General features: G+C 31.8%; 4 protein-coding genes across 4 annotated transcripts; 3 read left to right on the forward strand and 1 right to left on the reverse strand.

Moving 5' to 3' along the window:
- Positions 1–2,323: 2,323 nt before the first annotated feature.
- Positions 2,324–3,782, forward strand: HELRODRAFT_157124 (hypothetical protein; the record flags this gene model as incomplete). The annotated part of the gene is made up of 5 exons (XM_009020310.1): positions 2,324–2,360; positions 2,643–2,672; positions 2,750–2,896; positions 3,456–3,563; positions 3,664–3,782. 5 exons carry the CDS (start codon positions 2,324–2,326, stop codon positions 3,780–3,782), a joined length of 441 nt encoding a protein of 146 aa, XP_009018558.1.
- Positions 3,783–4,661: 879 nt separating this feature from the next.
- On the forward strand, positions 4,662–5,339 carry HELRODRAFT_80277 (hypothetical protein; the record flags this gene model as incomplete). The annotated part of the gene is made up of 1 exon (XM_009020311.1): positions 4,662–5,339. The coding sequence occupies one exon, from the start codon at positions 4,662–4,664 to the stop codon at positions 5,337–5,339; it is 678 nt and encodes a 225-aa protein (XP_009018559.1).
- Positions 5,340–6,972: 1,633 nt separating this feature from the next.
- Positions 6,973–8,132, forward strand: HELRODRAFT_192029 (hypothetical protein; the record flags this gene model as incomplete). Its single annotated transcript, XM_009020312.1, has 2 exons — positions 6,973–7,052; positions 7,232–8,132. Exons 1-2 carry the CDS (start codon positions 7,006–7,008, stop codon positions 8,130–8,132), a joined length of 948 nt encoding a protein of 315 aa, XP_009018560.1. The 5' UTR covers positions 6,973–7,005.
- Positions 8,133–8,472: 340 nt separating this feature from the next.
- HELRODRAFT_152402 (hypothetical protein) lies at positions 8,473–9,828 on the reverse strand (the record flags this gene model as incomplete). The annotated part of the gene is made up of 3 exons (XM_009020313.1): positions 8,473–8,644; positions 8,665–8,753; positions 9,778–9,828. Coding segments are annotated over 3 exons (312 nt in total), but the record flags the coding sequence as incomplete, so codon positions are not given.
- Positions 9,829–15,032: the final 5,204 nt, after the last annotated feature.

The raw sequence follows: 15,032 nt of genomic DNA on the forward strand, positions 1-15,032 counted from the left end.
TCGAGCGGATCTCAAGACCCATCTGTTTTCAAAATTCATTGAGGAGCGCTGTTGAACATCGCGGAAATAGCGCTTTATAAGCTAATTGATTGATTGATTGATTGATTGATTGATTGATTGATTGATTGATTGATTGATTGATTGATTGATTGATTGGTTGGTTGGTTGGTTGGTTGGTTGGTTGGTTGGTTGGTTGGTTGATTGATTGATTGATTGATTGATTGATTGATTGATTGATTGATTGATTGATTGATTGATTGATTGATTGATTGATTGATTGATTGATTGATTGATTGATTGATTGATTGATTGATTGATTGATTGATTGATTGATTGATTGATTGATTGATTGATTGATTGATTGATTGATTGATTGATTGATTGATTGATTGATTGATTGATTGATTGATTGATTGATTGATTGATTGATTGATTGATTGATTGATTGATTGATTGATTGATTGATTGATTGATTGATTGATTGATTGATTGATTGATTGATTGATTGATTGATTGATTGATTGATTGATTGATTGATTGATTGATAGCAAAAGTAACTAGTAGGCCTATATAGTAAACAGTTTAAATTTTTCTGAGAGAATTCAAAATAATTTGAGACTACAACATAACACAATTGTACAATTTGAATGTGTAAATATATCATTATAAATGTATTATAATTATAACCACTATCTATTTCTATTTCTTTATTTAGTTTTGCCTACGGATGATATTTGGTCAAATTTATTTGGTAGGAGTTGAATATAACTTTTATTTACACCAGCTAATTCACTAACAGACAGTTTAATAACTACCATTGATTGATAACTACTAGTAATATGACATCATTTGCCCATCCTATTTTTCTAAGTTTAATTTGATATTTTTTAATTAGTCAGTCACGATCATCATCGTCGACATCGCAATGAAATCAAATTGAGAATTTTTCAAATTTTAACAAAAAGTATCATTATTCATTTTATGATACTACTTTGTTCAATAAGATACTGTTTGTTATTGTACTATCAATTAACCAGTCAACCAACAAATAAATCAATTAATCAACCGCTGAATCAAATCAACTGACCAAACAATCATTCAATCATTTAACTAAACAATCAACTAATTAACCAATAAACCTTGAATTATGTAATTTGAAATAATTTTTGTCAATTTTAATGAATTGCAGTTTCGTAAGTAAGCTAACTTATTGCTTTGTTAAGCGGTAAGTCAGCCACCGTGTTTTCGAAACAAAGAGCAATCGTTTCATTTAAATTGACAAAAATTATTTCAAATTACATAATTCGATTTAAGTATAATGTTTTAAACATATTAAGTCAAGTTTATATTAAGTTTTAGTTGTTTGTTAAAATCCATGCAATTTCGTAATTAAGCCAACTAACTTTATTTATTCAAATCTGCTGAAGTAATTAGTAGAAGCTGCTCGCTTGGCTTCATCAACATGGACCCCAGAGAGACTCAGCTATGGCCACAAAATACGCATACATTCTCGCACACGTACAGATATGCGAACAAAGTTAAAAACAAAATTTTTTAATCTGAAAATTTTTAAAAATTGAAAATTTAGTTTTGCGGGCGGTTTTTTAAATAACGCACTTGAATCCGCATCCTCGGCAAACCGCACAAACAAAATCCGCAAACCACAAAATCCGCAGTTTCGCAGAGTTTTGGAAATTTATCCGCTTGAGGCTCTAGTCTCCCAGAAGTGCAAGGAGTTTTAAACATTTCACTACTGGGCCGCCAAGCATACATTTTTGTAAAAGTAAAATTTGGATATTATTATTCAGCTAAACGTAGTAATAAATTAACACGTTATGTGCTACATTCAGATTTAACGTAATAGGCAATTAGAAAAATATTCTATCATCTCATAGAATTCTGACATCAAATGTTGGTTTTATTTCTTTTTGTTTGTTTTTTTTCATATTCAATTTTTTCTTAATAATGCGGGTTTTAGTTTTAATGAATTAATCTATATTCTGTGCAGAACCCTTGACAGGACCACTCTGAATCATAACATAATCACCATTAAATATGATTATTGCAAATAAATTATTATCCATTACTTGATAAGCGTTAGTTAACGTCCATATACGTACTATAAGTATGCGTATAACATTAATTTGACATCTTCTTTAAAAATCAGCTATTCTGCCACTTTTGCACTTTAGAGTTTTTGGTAATTAATAACTTGTTTATTTTCCGGCTTCCCTTTCTTTTTCATCAAACGTAACCTATCTGGTAGGTTGCAATCCGTAACCATCCAGCGTTTGAAAGATTGAAAGTCTGAAAGAAATTTAAAATGGGTCCCAAATTTGATCCTTCTGAAATTAAAATTGGTTTGTTAAGATTTTTTATGTTTTTTGTTGAATAAATCTACTTTTAAGGTCCCTTCGGTCTCGTGCTAGGTAATGTTGCATGTTTATGTGCATTCGTGATATTTGTTTACTTTCAAAGATTTTTTTCATGATTTGTGTATTATTTTTACAAAAATTGTGGCTAAGTTAAAAGTATTTGTAAAAATTTAGCATTGCCAAAAAATGATCATTTACGAGTTGTTACCTTGTTTTCATTTTATTATTAAAAATTTAATTACATTTGTATATTTTAATGTTCGTCAGTATGTTTAAGGGCCGTCGGTGGTGAAGTTGGTGCCACATCAGCTCTTGCCCCAAAAATTGGTCCCTTGGGTCTTAGTCCAAAAAAGGTTGGTGAAGATATTGCAAAGGCTTCCCAAGATTGGAAGGCTTGAGGGTGACTGTCCAGCTGACAATTCAGAATCGTCAGGCCCAAGTTACTGTCATACCTTCTGCTTCTTCTCTCATCATTAAGGCCCTGAAGGAACCCCCAAGAGATAGAAAGAAAGTGAAAAATAGTAAGTTGAATTTTTTAATCAATCTCCTATTTTTCTGTTTGGTAATGTTATTTATTACTCATTGAATAACTTTTCATAGTGTCCTGGTTATGACATTAAACTGACCCTCACTGCCTTGTGAGTGATGTTGGATCATCAAAGGCTAGGCCCACCGCTTATAATTGTGGTGGCGTGAAGGGCGTCCTGCGTAAAAATTAGCCAAATAAATTACTTATGATGGAATGGCGTCGAGGGGTATTTCGGTTTCATCATAGGTAGCCAAACGGCAACCCCCGATCTCGGGGAAAATGTCGTCTAAACGTGTGTTGTTGTTGTTGTGAATAACTTTTCATACTTACCAAAACTAACTAGGCTAAATAATATATAAAAGTTGAATGAATAATAAATGATGCATTTGGTGTATTTAAAATACAGCATGTCTTGGTCATTTGTTGACTGAACTATATTTGCATTGGTTTTTCAACAAGTTTTAAATTACTAAATTGTATATAATCTTAGCCAGTTTTCAATTTTAATAATTATTAAATTAATGATTTATCATTAATCCTTATCAAATAAGTCAAGCACAGTGGAAACTTGACAATCGAGGAGATTATTGGCATTGCCAGGATCATGAAAGCAAGAAGTATGGCTAAAAATTTGGCTGGAACTGTCAAAGAAGTTCTAGGTTAGTTTTATTTTGTGTTAGTGATTCATTTGTTCTCATTTAGAATTTTATTGATTAATGTATTAAAATTAAAACACTTTAAAATATATACAACCCTAAGGTACCTGCCAGTCTGTTGGATGCACAGTCGAAGGCAGCCATCCTCATGATATCATCGATAAAATCAACTCAGGAGATATTGATATTCCTGAGGTTATTTTAAAATTTTCTAATTACTGAGTAATTAATTAGGACATTTTCTTTATTTGGAATTTTTATTCTAAATGCTTGAATATTTTATCCTTTGTTTAATGATTGTACTGTTATTTTTTTATGCAGGCTTAGAGTCAAGGATCTTTCAAAAAATGACTAATTAAATTCTTTTTTGAATAAAAGAAAATGGTATTTTTAAATCTTCATTTTGTTTGTTTTAATTTTTCAAAAGAAAAGATAAAACTAGAACCATAGGTATCAAATTAATTATGATCACAGGCAGACATAAAGTGCACTTAATGGTGTGTGCTATATGTGCAAATACCTATGCCTGACATTAATTTTTATTGTACGGTCATCTCATTGCATTGTGTGCTGGTTTTTCTTTGTTGTAAGTAAGGAACGTGACTTAATTTATCCTTGTTAATGTGTTTTCCATGTATTTAAAAATCTCACACGAGATCGGTTGTAGTTTATTTGATGAATTTGTAGTATGTATATTTGTGAAAAAAGAGGGTTTTTGTGGTTGTTAATGAAGTTACTACCCTGAAAATTGTTGTTGCCAGTTGCCAATTATCTGAATGGTTGTACAGCACCAAAATGGAAAATGCCACAATCTCTTATGGAAATATTTTTACAGAAGATTCACTGAACAGCACAAATACTTCTACAATAGTCACGTCTGATGATGAGTTAGTCAATGAAATCATCAAATCTATTGTAATAGTTGTTGCTGTGACTGGTACTGTGGCTAATGGTTTTGTGCTGTTTGTCGTCTACTACATATCAAAATCAAGCAAAACCAATGTTCTAGTGGTTAATCAACTAGCCTGTGATTTGTTTGCATCGGTATTTGTGGTTATAACATTTGCCTGGAAACTATCAGGTGTCAAGTTACGAGGTACGATGAACAGAGTGTTCTGTTTATTATTTGGAAGTGAGGCCATCATGTGGGTCGGTGTCAATGCTTCAGTTTTCAATTTGGTGTTCATCGCTATTGAAAGGTTCATTGTGACACGGTTTTCACTGTGGCATCGAAATCATTACAAACCTTGGTTCGGTTACGCTATCGTCGTTTTTATATGGTTAGATGGCTTAATAACGAATGTGCCAACGACATATGTTTCAGCAGATTTCTCGGATTACACCTGCAGTCCGTTCACGATGTGGCCTACAAAAGCTGCCGGTACGGCGTTCATATCCTACTACATCCTGTCCGTATACGTCATTCCATTAATTGTTTTTGTGTTTTGTTACACCAACATCATTCTCGTTGTCAGGGGAAACTCGAAAATACATGCGACGTCAGGTCAAACTGGTCACAGTGATACTAATCATAATGATAAGAACCAGATAAACATTATGAAGACGATGATGATCATAACTGTTACTTTCACGGTTCTCTGGTTGCCGTCAGAGTTGTATTTCATCATGATTAACGCCGAATGCTGTGGTTTTAGTATTTTAACTAAAGAGTGGAATTTATTTTTATTGTTTGGATTTTCAACTAGCTGCATTAATCCTTTTATATATGGCGTTAGGACTGGAAATTTTAAATCTTTCATTAAGACTTTCAAGAAATAATTCTCAAGTTATTATGAAGTTGGGTTAAATTCCGTCCAAACATTTTATGTAGCGTTTATGTTAGCACATTTTATATACGAATTCATCTTGTGGTATGTATATATATATATATATATATATATATTAACACTATTGATCGTGGAGAATTTTGGACATGAGAAGGTGAATGGATTGTCGACATGCGTGTTGCTATTTTACTGGTTTGCAATTGTAAAGTTTCAGAGTGCATGCTTAAAAATTGAGTTGGGCTCAGTCGTTTAGGTAGGCATGACGTACAAAAACTTTATTTATTTTCATTTGGAATTGTTTTTTGGCTCAAATGGTCAACAAACAATTCTTGAGCTTTTTTTCTTACAAAGATAAAGGCGACCGTAATTAAACGTCTATTTAGATGTCTTTGCTAGCTTAGTTTTTAAATGAAAATATCAAATAATATTGAATAAATATTTTTTAAAAATGTGGAAAAAACGTAATAAATTCGTCTGCCTATTTCTCTAAATCCAGAACGAGGTGAGGTGAGTTGTATTTTTGTACGATTGTTTCACAAATATCGCCAGCGACGTTTACGTGAGTACATGCATTCTGTAATTGTAATTAATAATTGCTAAGTTAATAATAGCACGATCTAAAATAGCTGATTTCACCGAGAGCCAACTCTACTGGAGTAATTATTTTTGTATTTTTCATATTAGCACTTGTGTCCAAAGATAAGCACCTGCTAATTGGTTAATGGCGTATTAATTTTGACATTCATGCATACAATACAACGGTTGATGTGAATATATATATAAGTGTGATACGTACATTCATCACGTGCATACTTCACAAATTGATCGGAAGTGCTGATGATGCCGAGACGACCTATCTAAGTTATTCTACATTTAATTAAATAGTGGATTATTAACATTTATCTGCACGTTTATGCATGTTTCTCTACATACTTGTAATACAACAATACTGCACGTAAAAAGTTAGTGGAGGCTTGGCGCTTTCACGTAGCAGGATTGGGAAATTGAAAGTAATTGGTTGGCATTTTACAACAAAAAAAATGATGGTGTTTACATGCTAATGCGTCCATTTTTTAGAGACGAACCAAAATATTTTATCAAAATCTGTATCACTTTACTTACAACGTTAGTGTATCTAAATTTCAGGACTATTTTCAGATGAAAAAATCTGGATTAAAAAATGGGTAAGGCGGTTTCAAAAGTTGGCCTACAATTTAGACGCGGAAAAATAGAAGAATAAAGCAATTATTTGAGAGAATATACATGTCAGAACAGGTGAAAAGCATGTTACATTAACAGACAATGAAATTGCATCACCATCGTTACATTAATTACACGTAATTCCGAGAAATAATAAGAACAAAAGAAAGCAAATGTGTAAATAAACATCCAGCTGATAAATATTAATGAGGCAGTTTTTGGTAAATGTCGCTAGAGTGGAAAACACGTGAAGTGAACGTGTCCCAACTTCTGCTTGAATCTGATTGGTTGAATTTTATTCAGGTCAAGGTAGGCCAGCACGTGAAGTGTGCATAGCAACAGAAAAGTAGGACGCGTGCAATGCAAATGTTTATATAGGATAGATGCGTTCATTGTTGTCATCAAATCTTCGTCAAAGCTCACGAAATTTCTCTTCTAAAGTTCGTTTCAGTTGTTAGATGAATTCGAATAAAGTTAATCAAGAAACAGTTTTAAAGCAGCTCATGTTAGTCATTTCTATAAACTATTTTTGTTCATTTTTATATTTGTTATATTTCAAATGATGATCGGTGTGAATTGAAAATAATGAATGGACATGTGAAAATTTGCTAATTTTTCAAATTTGGATTTTCAAGCGTCTCGGTTTTATTATTTTTTAAAAATTCTCTGTTTTTCTTATTTCAGATCAGTTCTAGTTCATGAAAAGTTAAAAAGTATTTTAAAGAATAGTAGCGTTATTGTGGACGAGAAAATGAAAATGGATAGCCAACTCCTGAGTTCCAAGAAGCGACTTTCTTCTCTGTTCAGACGCATCGTTCACCACAAGTCAACGAACGAGCATCAGAATAATAATATTTTAAACTCTAAAAAAACTAAAGTCACAAAAAGTCAGGAGCAAGTTGAGAAAACAGAACAAGATCAACAGTGTAATAAAGAGAACATTCACGAACCTGACCCTCTGATGACTGTTGAGTCTTGCATTCTCACAACACCACCCAACTCGCCCTGCTTAACAACGATCCTTAAAAAGTCCCAAACGGACCCGTCGTGCAGGCACATGTCATCATCCCAGCGACATGCCACCTTCAAAGAAATTGTAAAAGTTCACGAATATGTTATTCAAGATTCAATGTCTCTGACGGCTGAGGAGCACTACACGAGTGAAGCTTCACTTACAGATGAAGATGAAAATATTCACCCGGTCAGGAAAGGTTTCTACTTGGATAATGGAGTGACCGAGGAAGATGAGGGAGAAGGTGGTGAAGATCTTGACCGACAAATTACCCCAAGTGATGAGTCTTTCTATAAACCGTCACCATTAACTAGAGCTGAGAAGGCCAACATTTTTGCAAATCTCAACAACCCGACTGTGGATGAGGAGGATGACGGGCAGAATAGTGACGACAGCCAAAAGTTAATCTCCACTTTAAAAGCGAAAAAATTTCAGCACTGCAAGTCTTCACCGACTGTCGGCAAGAAATCAAAAAAGACCCAACAGCAACAAAACCACCATGTAAATAAGACTAAGAAGAACAAAGTTGAAGAGCTGCCCGATGACCTGATGTTTGATTTCGCTTGTTGCTGATCTACCAGTGCGATTTATTATACTCAAAAATTAAGAATCTAAACTTACATTAGTGAAATCTGATATAATTTGATATTCAAAATAGTACAGACACCCAGTAGTAGCTTAATGTTACTAAGTTACATTATATAGATTGTAAATTTACATCCAACTAGTTGGCTACAAAAAGCACATCAGTGTATTGTATATCATTCTGAAGATTTTTATAGTTTTATTTTAGATAGTTTTCTCACATTTTTTCTTTTATTTGTCGAGAACATTTTTCTGTAGTTTTTTTTTCAAATGGTATACATGTGACTTCTATTTTATATATGTCTGAATCTCTTAAGAAAAATTTCTCATGTTTGTGTGTATGTATGTGTACGTTACTGTGTGTAGATGTGGGTGTCATCCCATTTTTTCCCATATTAACAATTGTATATGTTTTGTGGTTTAAATTTTTTAAAATCTTACAATATTTGTTAACTGTTTGTAGTTGGTGTGTGTGTGTGTATTTTTTTTTCTGTGTGACTCTCACACAGTTGAATCTCACAATTTTGTATGTGTATTTCCTCTCAAATGAGCATGACTACTCTTTATGCGTGTGTTGTGTGTGCTTACGTTTTTATGTGTTTGTGCTGTCTTGGTGATACACTTTTGAAATCACCGAATTTTCCTATTATATTTGTTTTTCAGCTGTTCAACAATACCGTTACTAAATATTACTATAATGCTACTACTTTTATTACTGCTAATACTTTTGGCTGGCTGTGTTCGTGTGTGTGTGTGGTGTGTGATGATTACTTAGTATAAGTAAACTTACGATGTTTTGTTGTAATCTGTATCTTTACAACTGTAATATTATTTAATAGTTTTTTCATAAATTGTATTGAATTGTAAGCGTATCAGTGTCATTTATGTTTAATAATTTTTCACCCAGGACTAGTTCATTCATTTATTTGTTCATTCATTTATTCATTCTTATTTTATTCGTTCTTTCTTTTAATTAATTAATTGATTAATTAATTAATTATTCATTTCTGATTTATAGACAGTAATAATTAATTTTTTCATAAATTATTATCAACTCATTCAATTTCGTTCTTATTGCTATATTATGAATCACTTTTAGTTTGCAAATATAGAAGAAATTAATAATTATAAAGGAATAATTATTTTATAATATTTATGAGATAATAATGATCTAGTAGGATTTTTTTTTGTTTAATTAATATGTAATGATATAATATAGACCTCATCGATTAATTTGTATTTCATGAGTGCTGATGATGATGTGGAGTGAGTGAATGAATGAGTGAGTTATAGTTGAATAAATAAGTAGACGACGAAAATATTTTTGTGTTTGTTCTTAAAAAGTAGAAAATGAATTCAAGTTTAGCAAGGTTAAATTGTTTCAATGATAGCTAAGCATTCCAGGAAAATTTAAGATGATGAGTTATGGTAAATTTTAGGATGTAGATTTATTCATAAAACATTCGAAATTACAAATATTATTTACTGATTAAACGTAATCTCGTGATGAGATGATGGTAGCTGGTGATACTGTTAGCTACTCATATGATGGCAGATGATAAAAACTACGTATATAGTGTTGTCATTGTTAACTATATTGTTAACTTATATCATAGCTAACAATATAATGAACATAAAACGCATACATTAATGTTCGTGTGTGCGCGCGTGTGTGCGTGCGAGTATTAGAATTAAGGCCAAAAATACTCGATGTTTGCTGACAACATATTTACATGGGACAATGGGTAATAAATATAGTATGAATAAATAAACATTCTAATAAATCACAAGTACAATACACATGTTGCTATTTTTAAATGTAGCATTGTTAATTTTCTATTAATAAACTTGTTTACAATCTGCGGCCGGTCAGGTAAACACCATAAATTATTATGACGTCATAGTACGTTTGACATTGTATATGTATGTTGTGATTTTCAACAATAATTGCATTTCTGACAGTCTTTTCATGCAAGATGTCAAATACCAATGTGAAAGTTCCGTTGGTTGGTTGCAAGAGAAATAATTATCGAGATGTATTTTGAATGATTTTGACTCTAGAAACACAAATTCATCCTATATTTAACTATTTAGATGATAATAATAATAAAAATATAATAAAATAGTTGAATACGTAAACAAAAATGGAGAATTTTTACCATTTGATACAAAAATTTGAGTTGGAGACATTTTTATAGCGCTATTTATTAATGAATGAATTAAAAGATAACTTAAAAAAATCTTCAAGAATGTTTTATTTTTACATATAACTTTCATCAAAGCAACGCATATATACAATAAACAAATCCAATAATCTAATTATCCATAGAAGAAAGAAAACTAAAACACAGAAAATTAAATACTTAAATTAACCTTTAAATGCATTTCTTTGTATGTAAACAAATTTTGTGAACAATGTGCTTTGTTTACTATTTCATGTCTATGTAGTATGTACACATAATGTTTATGCCTATGTGTACATATAATTAGATATAAGTATATAAAAAGTCTTTCTAACAAACTCATATATATATATATATATATATATTTATATATGTATATGTACATACATACACACATATATTTTACATAAAAAATTTATAACGCAACATAAATATATATCTATGTAAATATGTATGTATATATAAGTGTACGCTCATATAAAGTTGTACACGTTAATAAGTGTGTACACGCTTTTTTAAAGTTTCTTAGTTTTTTGATTTAATTGTTGACGATTAGTTTCTAATAATTTAATTTAATTATTAATTGTTGTTTTTGTTCATTCGTTTATTGAGATTTAAAATGTTTTAATTATTTATAAAAAGTAAGATAAAGAATTAGAAAAGGAAGATGAATGAAATTATTGATTATTGCCCACCATCATCTGACTGGAGAACGTTAGTGAAGTTTGCTCTCTGAATTAAATTAAATTATTTTAAAACTCAATTTATTAATTGTTTCCTTTTGCCAGGTGCTCACAAACCGGCCTAAAATATCGAGCCCTAAAAAAATTTGCATCAGTAGTGAATGGGGAATCGACAACGAATGATCACAACAGCCAAAACGATGACGAGGATGAAGATGGTCATCATCACAATGAAATGAACTTTGACTCCAAGAAAAAAATTAAGTTGGAATACGAACCAAGGGGTAAACTGCTTGAAAATATTGTAAACACTGAAGATTTCATTGATCTACTATGCTATGGGGGTGGGGCTTTTAAAAATTATTTAAATTTTTTACTTATTCTTTCATCCATTCATTCATACATTCATTCATTCACCCATTCATTCACCCATCCATTTATTCATTTTTCCATTTCTTAGCCATTCATTTATTTTAATCATAATATAATCCATTAATTCATCTAACAATCCAATATTTATTTAATAATTATAATTAAATTAAATAGATTATGACAAATTCATTTGTTTTATTAGTGGCTTAATTCTTTTCATCATCACCTTATCATCATCACCATCATTTTGTCATTATTATATAATATCTTGTTACCTATCATCCTTATTATCATTTTATTTGGTAAAAGCATCTTAAGTTATTTTTCATTCATCCAGCTGACAGAATGTTTCTATCGAGTCTGTCCCAACAGCTTGTGAGTTTTTTTTTCATTATCAATTAATAAATAAACAAAATAAATAAAATTAACAAATAAAATTATTATTTTATATAAAAAATTTACTATTACATTTCAATAGAGTTTAATTAAACATTAATAATTTGTTTGTTAACATTTTTCAGATAGAGAACAAACAGCAGCTGCAGTCATCATCAGACGGCCCTTCACAGCTGAAACAAATAAAATGCTCATCTGAAAATAAAATCAAAAGAGAGTTGAAAAATAGCAAATTATTAACGTCAAATAATAGAAACAAACACAACAACAACAACAACAACAGCAACAACAAACACAACAACAACAGCAGCAGCTTCAACAACAGAACCTCAAGACACAAACTTACACTTGAAAAATCAAAATCCACCTCAAAACTGCCACCACCACCAACAACAACAACAACATTATCATCTCACAGACACAACAACAATAACAACAACAAAACAGCAACGAAAACTTCAACACCGTTACAACCATCAACAACAACAACATTATCTTCCAGAAAACGACAGCATTCCAGATCGACCAACAACAACAACAACAGCAGATCAACAGCGTCTACAAAATCAAACGCCAACACATCGTTGCCTATTTTAGATCCTAATTCACTTTTAAAAAATCGTCTGCGGGCTAGCACAAAAGCCCTGACGGCGGCCAGCACTAAGGACCACCTCCTAACTATCCAAAGAAGGTTGTCTCAGGAACTATCACCCATGAAGTATAGTCAATCTACTAAACACGCTGCTACTACTACTACCGCTGCTGCTACTACTACTACTTGTAACGGAATATCAATTACTAGTGATAGTAATGATGAGGATAGTTATGATAACGATGACGGTGATGATCATGATGATGATGACGACGATACTAAGAAGGATAAAAGAAAATGTAAATCATTTACATTTGGCGATGTTAACAACAATGATAGTACCAATGATATCATAAATTCAGCTGCAAAGATATCAGATACATCTGTTATAAATGATTCTATGAACATGTCGCAACCTATTCTTACGTCAACAACTACGACATCTGTGGTGACCACCACAACATCTGTGGCGACCACTACAACCACCACGGCTACACTTATGACGTCACCATCAATTAAATCAACAACGAACACACACCCGCCATTATTGACATCTAAAGGATTAACATCTTCAACAGCAGCAGCTACAACAACTACAATTAATGACATAGAAGTCACTTCAGCAGCGTCGGCAGAAGATTTTTACAACATTTCGCGTATATTTGATAGTATGTCAACGTCTGGTCTACCAGCTACTCTTATTAAACCACCGGCATGTTTCAAGGTCTCTTGTCATGTATAAAATGAATAAGCATGCATGCATGCAAACCAGTATAAATATAAATATACATTATACACTTAGACATATAGACAAACTTGCATAAATTTGTTTTTTTTTATTAATTCATTCATTCATTCATATATTAATTAATTTATCTAATAATTCATTTATACTTTCATTCGTTCTTTTATTCATAAACCCATCTTTCCATCCATTTCTCTGTTCATTCATTCATTCATTCATTCATTCATTCATTCATTCATCCAATGCACAGGCCGACTGCAATGCACCTCAGCACATCAGATACACTACACACAACCAGTACGTACATAGGTTCTATAATAGGTTGGTCATTAGTTTTAATGAATGAATGAATGAATGCTTGAATTAATGCATACAAAAATAAATTAATTAATGGAGGAAGGAATGAATTAATGAATAAATTTAAAAAAAAAATAAACGAGTTTATACACTCTTTTTAGCAACAAATGCAAGGTATGTTCGCATGATAATTATATATAAATTAATTTTAATTAGCTATAATTTTATTATAATTAACTATAATTACGTAGATGGGGCTCGAATTCAGTTAAGTTGGCTAGCATCATTAATCACCTTGACTCACAGAAAACTAATTTCTCCAGTCATCCGCTGGTGAGTTTATTATTATTATTGTTGTTGTTGTTGTATTTGTTGTTATTATTTGAATCATCATCATTGTTCTCACATCATCATCGTCATCATCATTACCATCACCGTCATCATCATCATCATCATTACTTTCATCATCATCACCACCATCAGATTGGGGGCGTGGAAGTTGACCTTGCGAGCCTGCTCAATTCTATAAATAGCCACGGAGGTTTCCAGAAGGTCATCGATGAGGTGGCCTGGTGTGACGTCATCCGTGACATCAGAGTGCCTCACGTGGTTTGTTTGTTTGTTTGTTCGTTTGTTCGTTTGTCATGTTGCTATACACAGAACAATAATAATTTGGTGGACCAATCAATCAATCAACCAATCAATTAATCAACCAATGGGTAATCAATCAGTCAGTCAGCTGGTCAGTTGGTCAGTCAGTTGGTTAATTAAATCAATCATTTACTCAATCAACTGACTAATTAATTGACCAATCAATCAATCAATCAATCAATTTTTCAATCAATCAATTAATCAATCAATCTTTCAATCAATTAATCAATTAATCACTCAATCAATTAATCAATTAATCACTCAATCAATGACCAAGCAACCAATAATTTCCACAGGCACGTGACAAAGTATCAAGATTTTACGAGATATACTGCAGATACCTGCTATCATTCGATGCACTATCCGAAAAAGAAAAATTAAAACTGGAAAAAAATGTCTTGCTTAGTAGGGGGAGTGGTGATTGTGATGATCTTTGTATTTCTAAGGTTGGTTGGGTTATTGGTTGGTTGGGTGATTTGTTGGCTGGTTGGTTGGCTGGTTGGTTGATGATTGTTGACTTTTGACTTTTTTGTTGGCTGGTTTGTGGTTTGGTTAGTGGATTGTTTAATTTATTTAATTGGCTGACATGACTTATAAAAGGATTGATTGGTTGATTGATTGATTGATTGATTGATTGATTGATTGATTGATTGATTGATTGATTGATTGATTGATTGATTGATTGATTGATTGATTGATTGATTGATTGATTGATTCTACAGGGTCGTTGCAAAACGCTGAGTGAGTTGTACGGTGTTGCACAGAACATTGCGACAATGTTTAACTTGGGTGAGGCGTCAAATGAGGAAATTATGGTTTGTTGTTGTTTATGTTGTTGTCTCTCTCTCTTCTCTTTTCTCTCTATTTTCTCTCTATTTTCTCTCTCTCTTTCTCTCTCTCTTTCTCTCTCTTTCTTACACACACATACTCACACACATACACACACACATCTTTCATACTACACACATG

This window comes from Helobdella robusta, assembly GCF_000326865.2.
Source record: "Helobdella robusta unplaced genomic scaffold HELROscaffold_27, whole genome shotgun sequence".
Lineage (NCBI taxonomy): Eukaryota > Metazoa > Annelida > Clitellata > Rhynchobdellida > Glossiphoniidae > Helobdella > Helobdella robusta.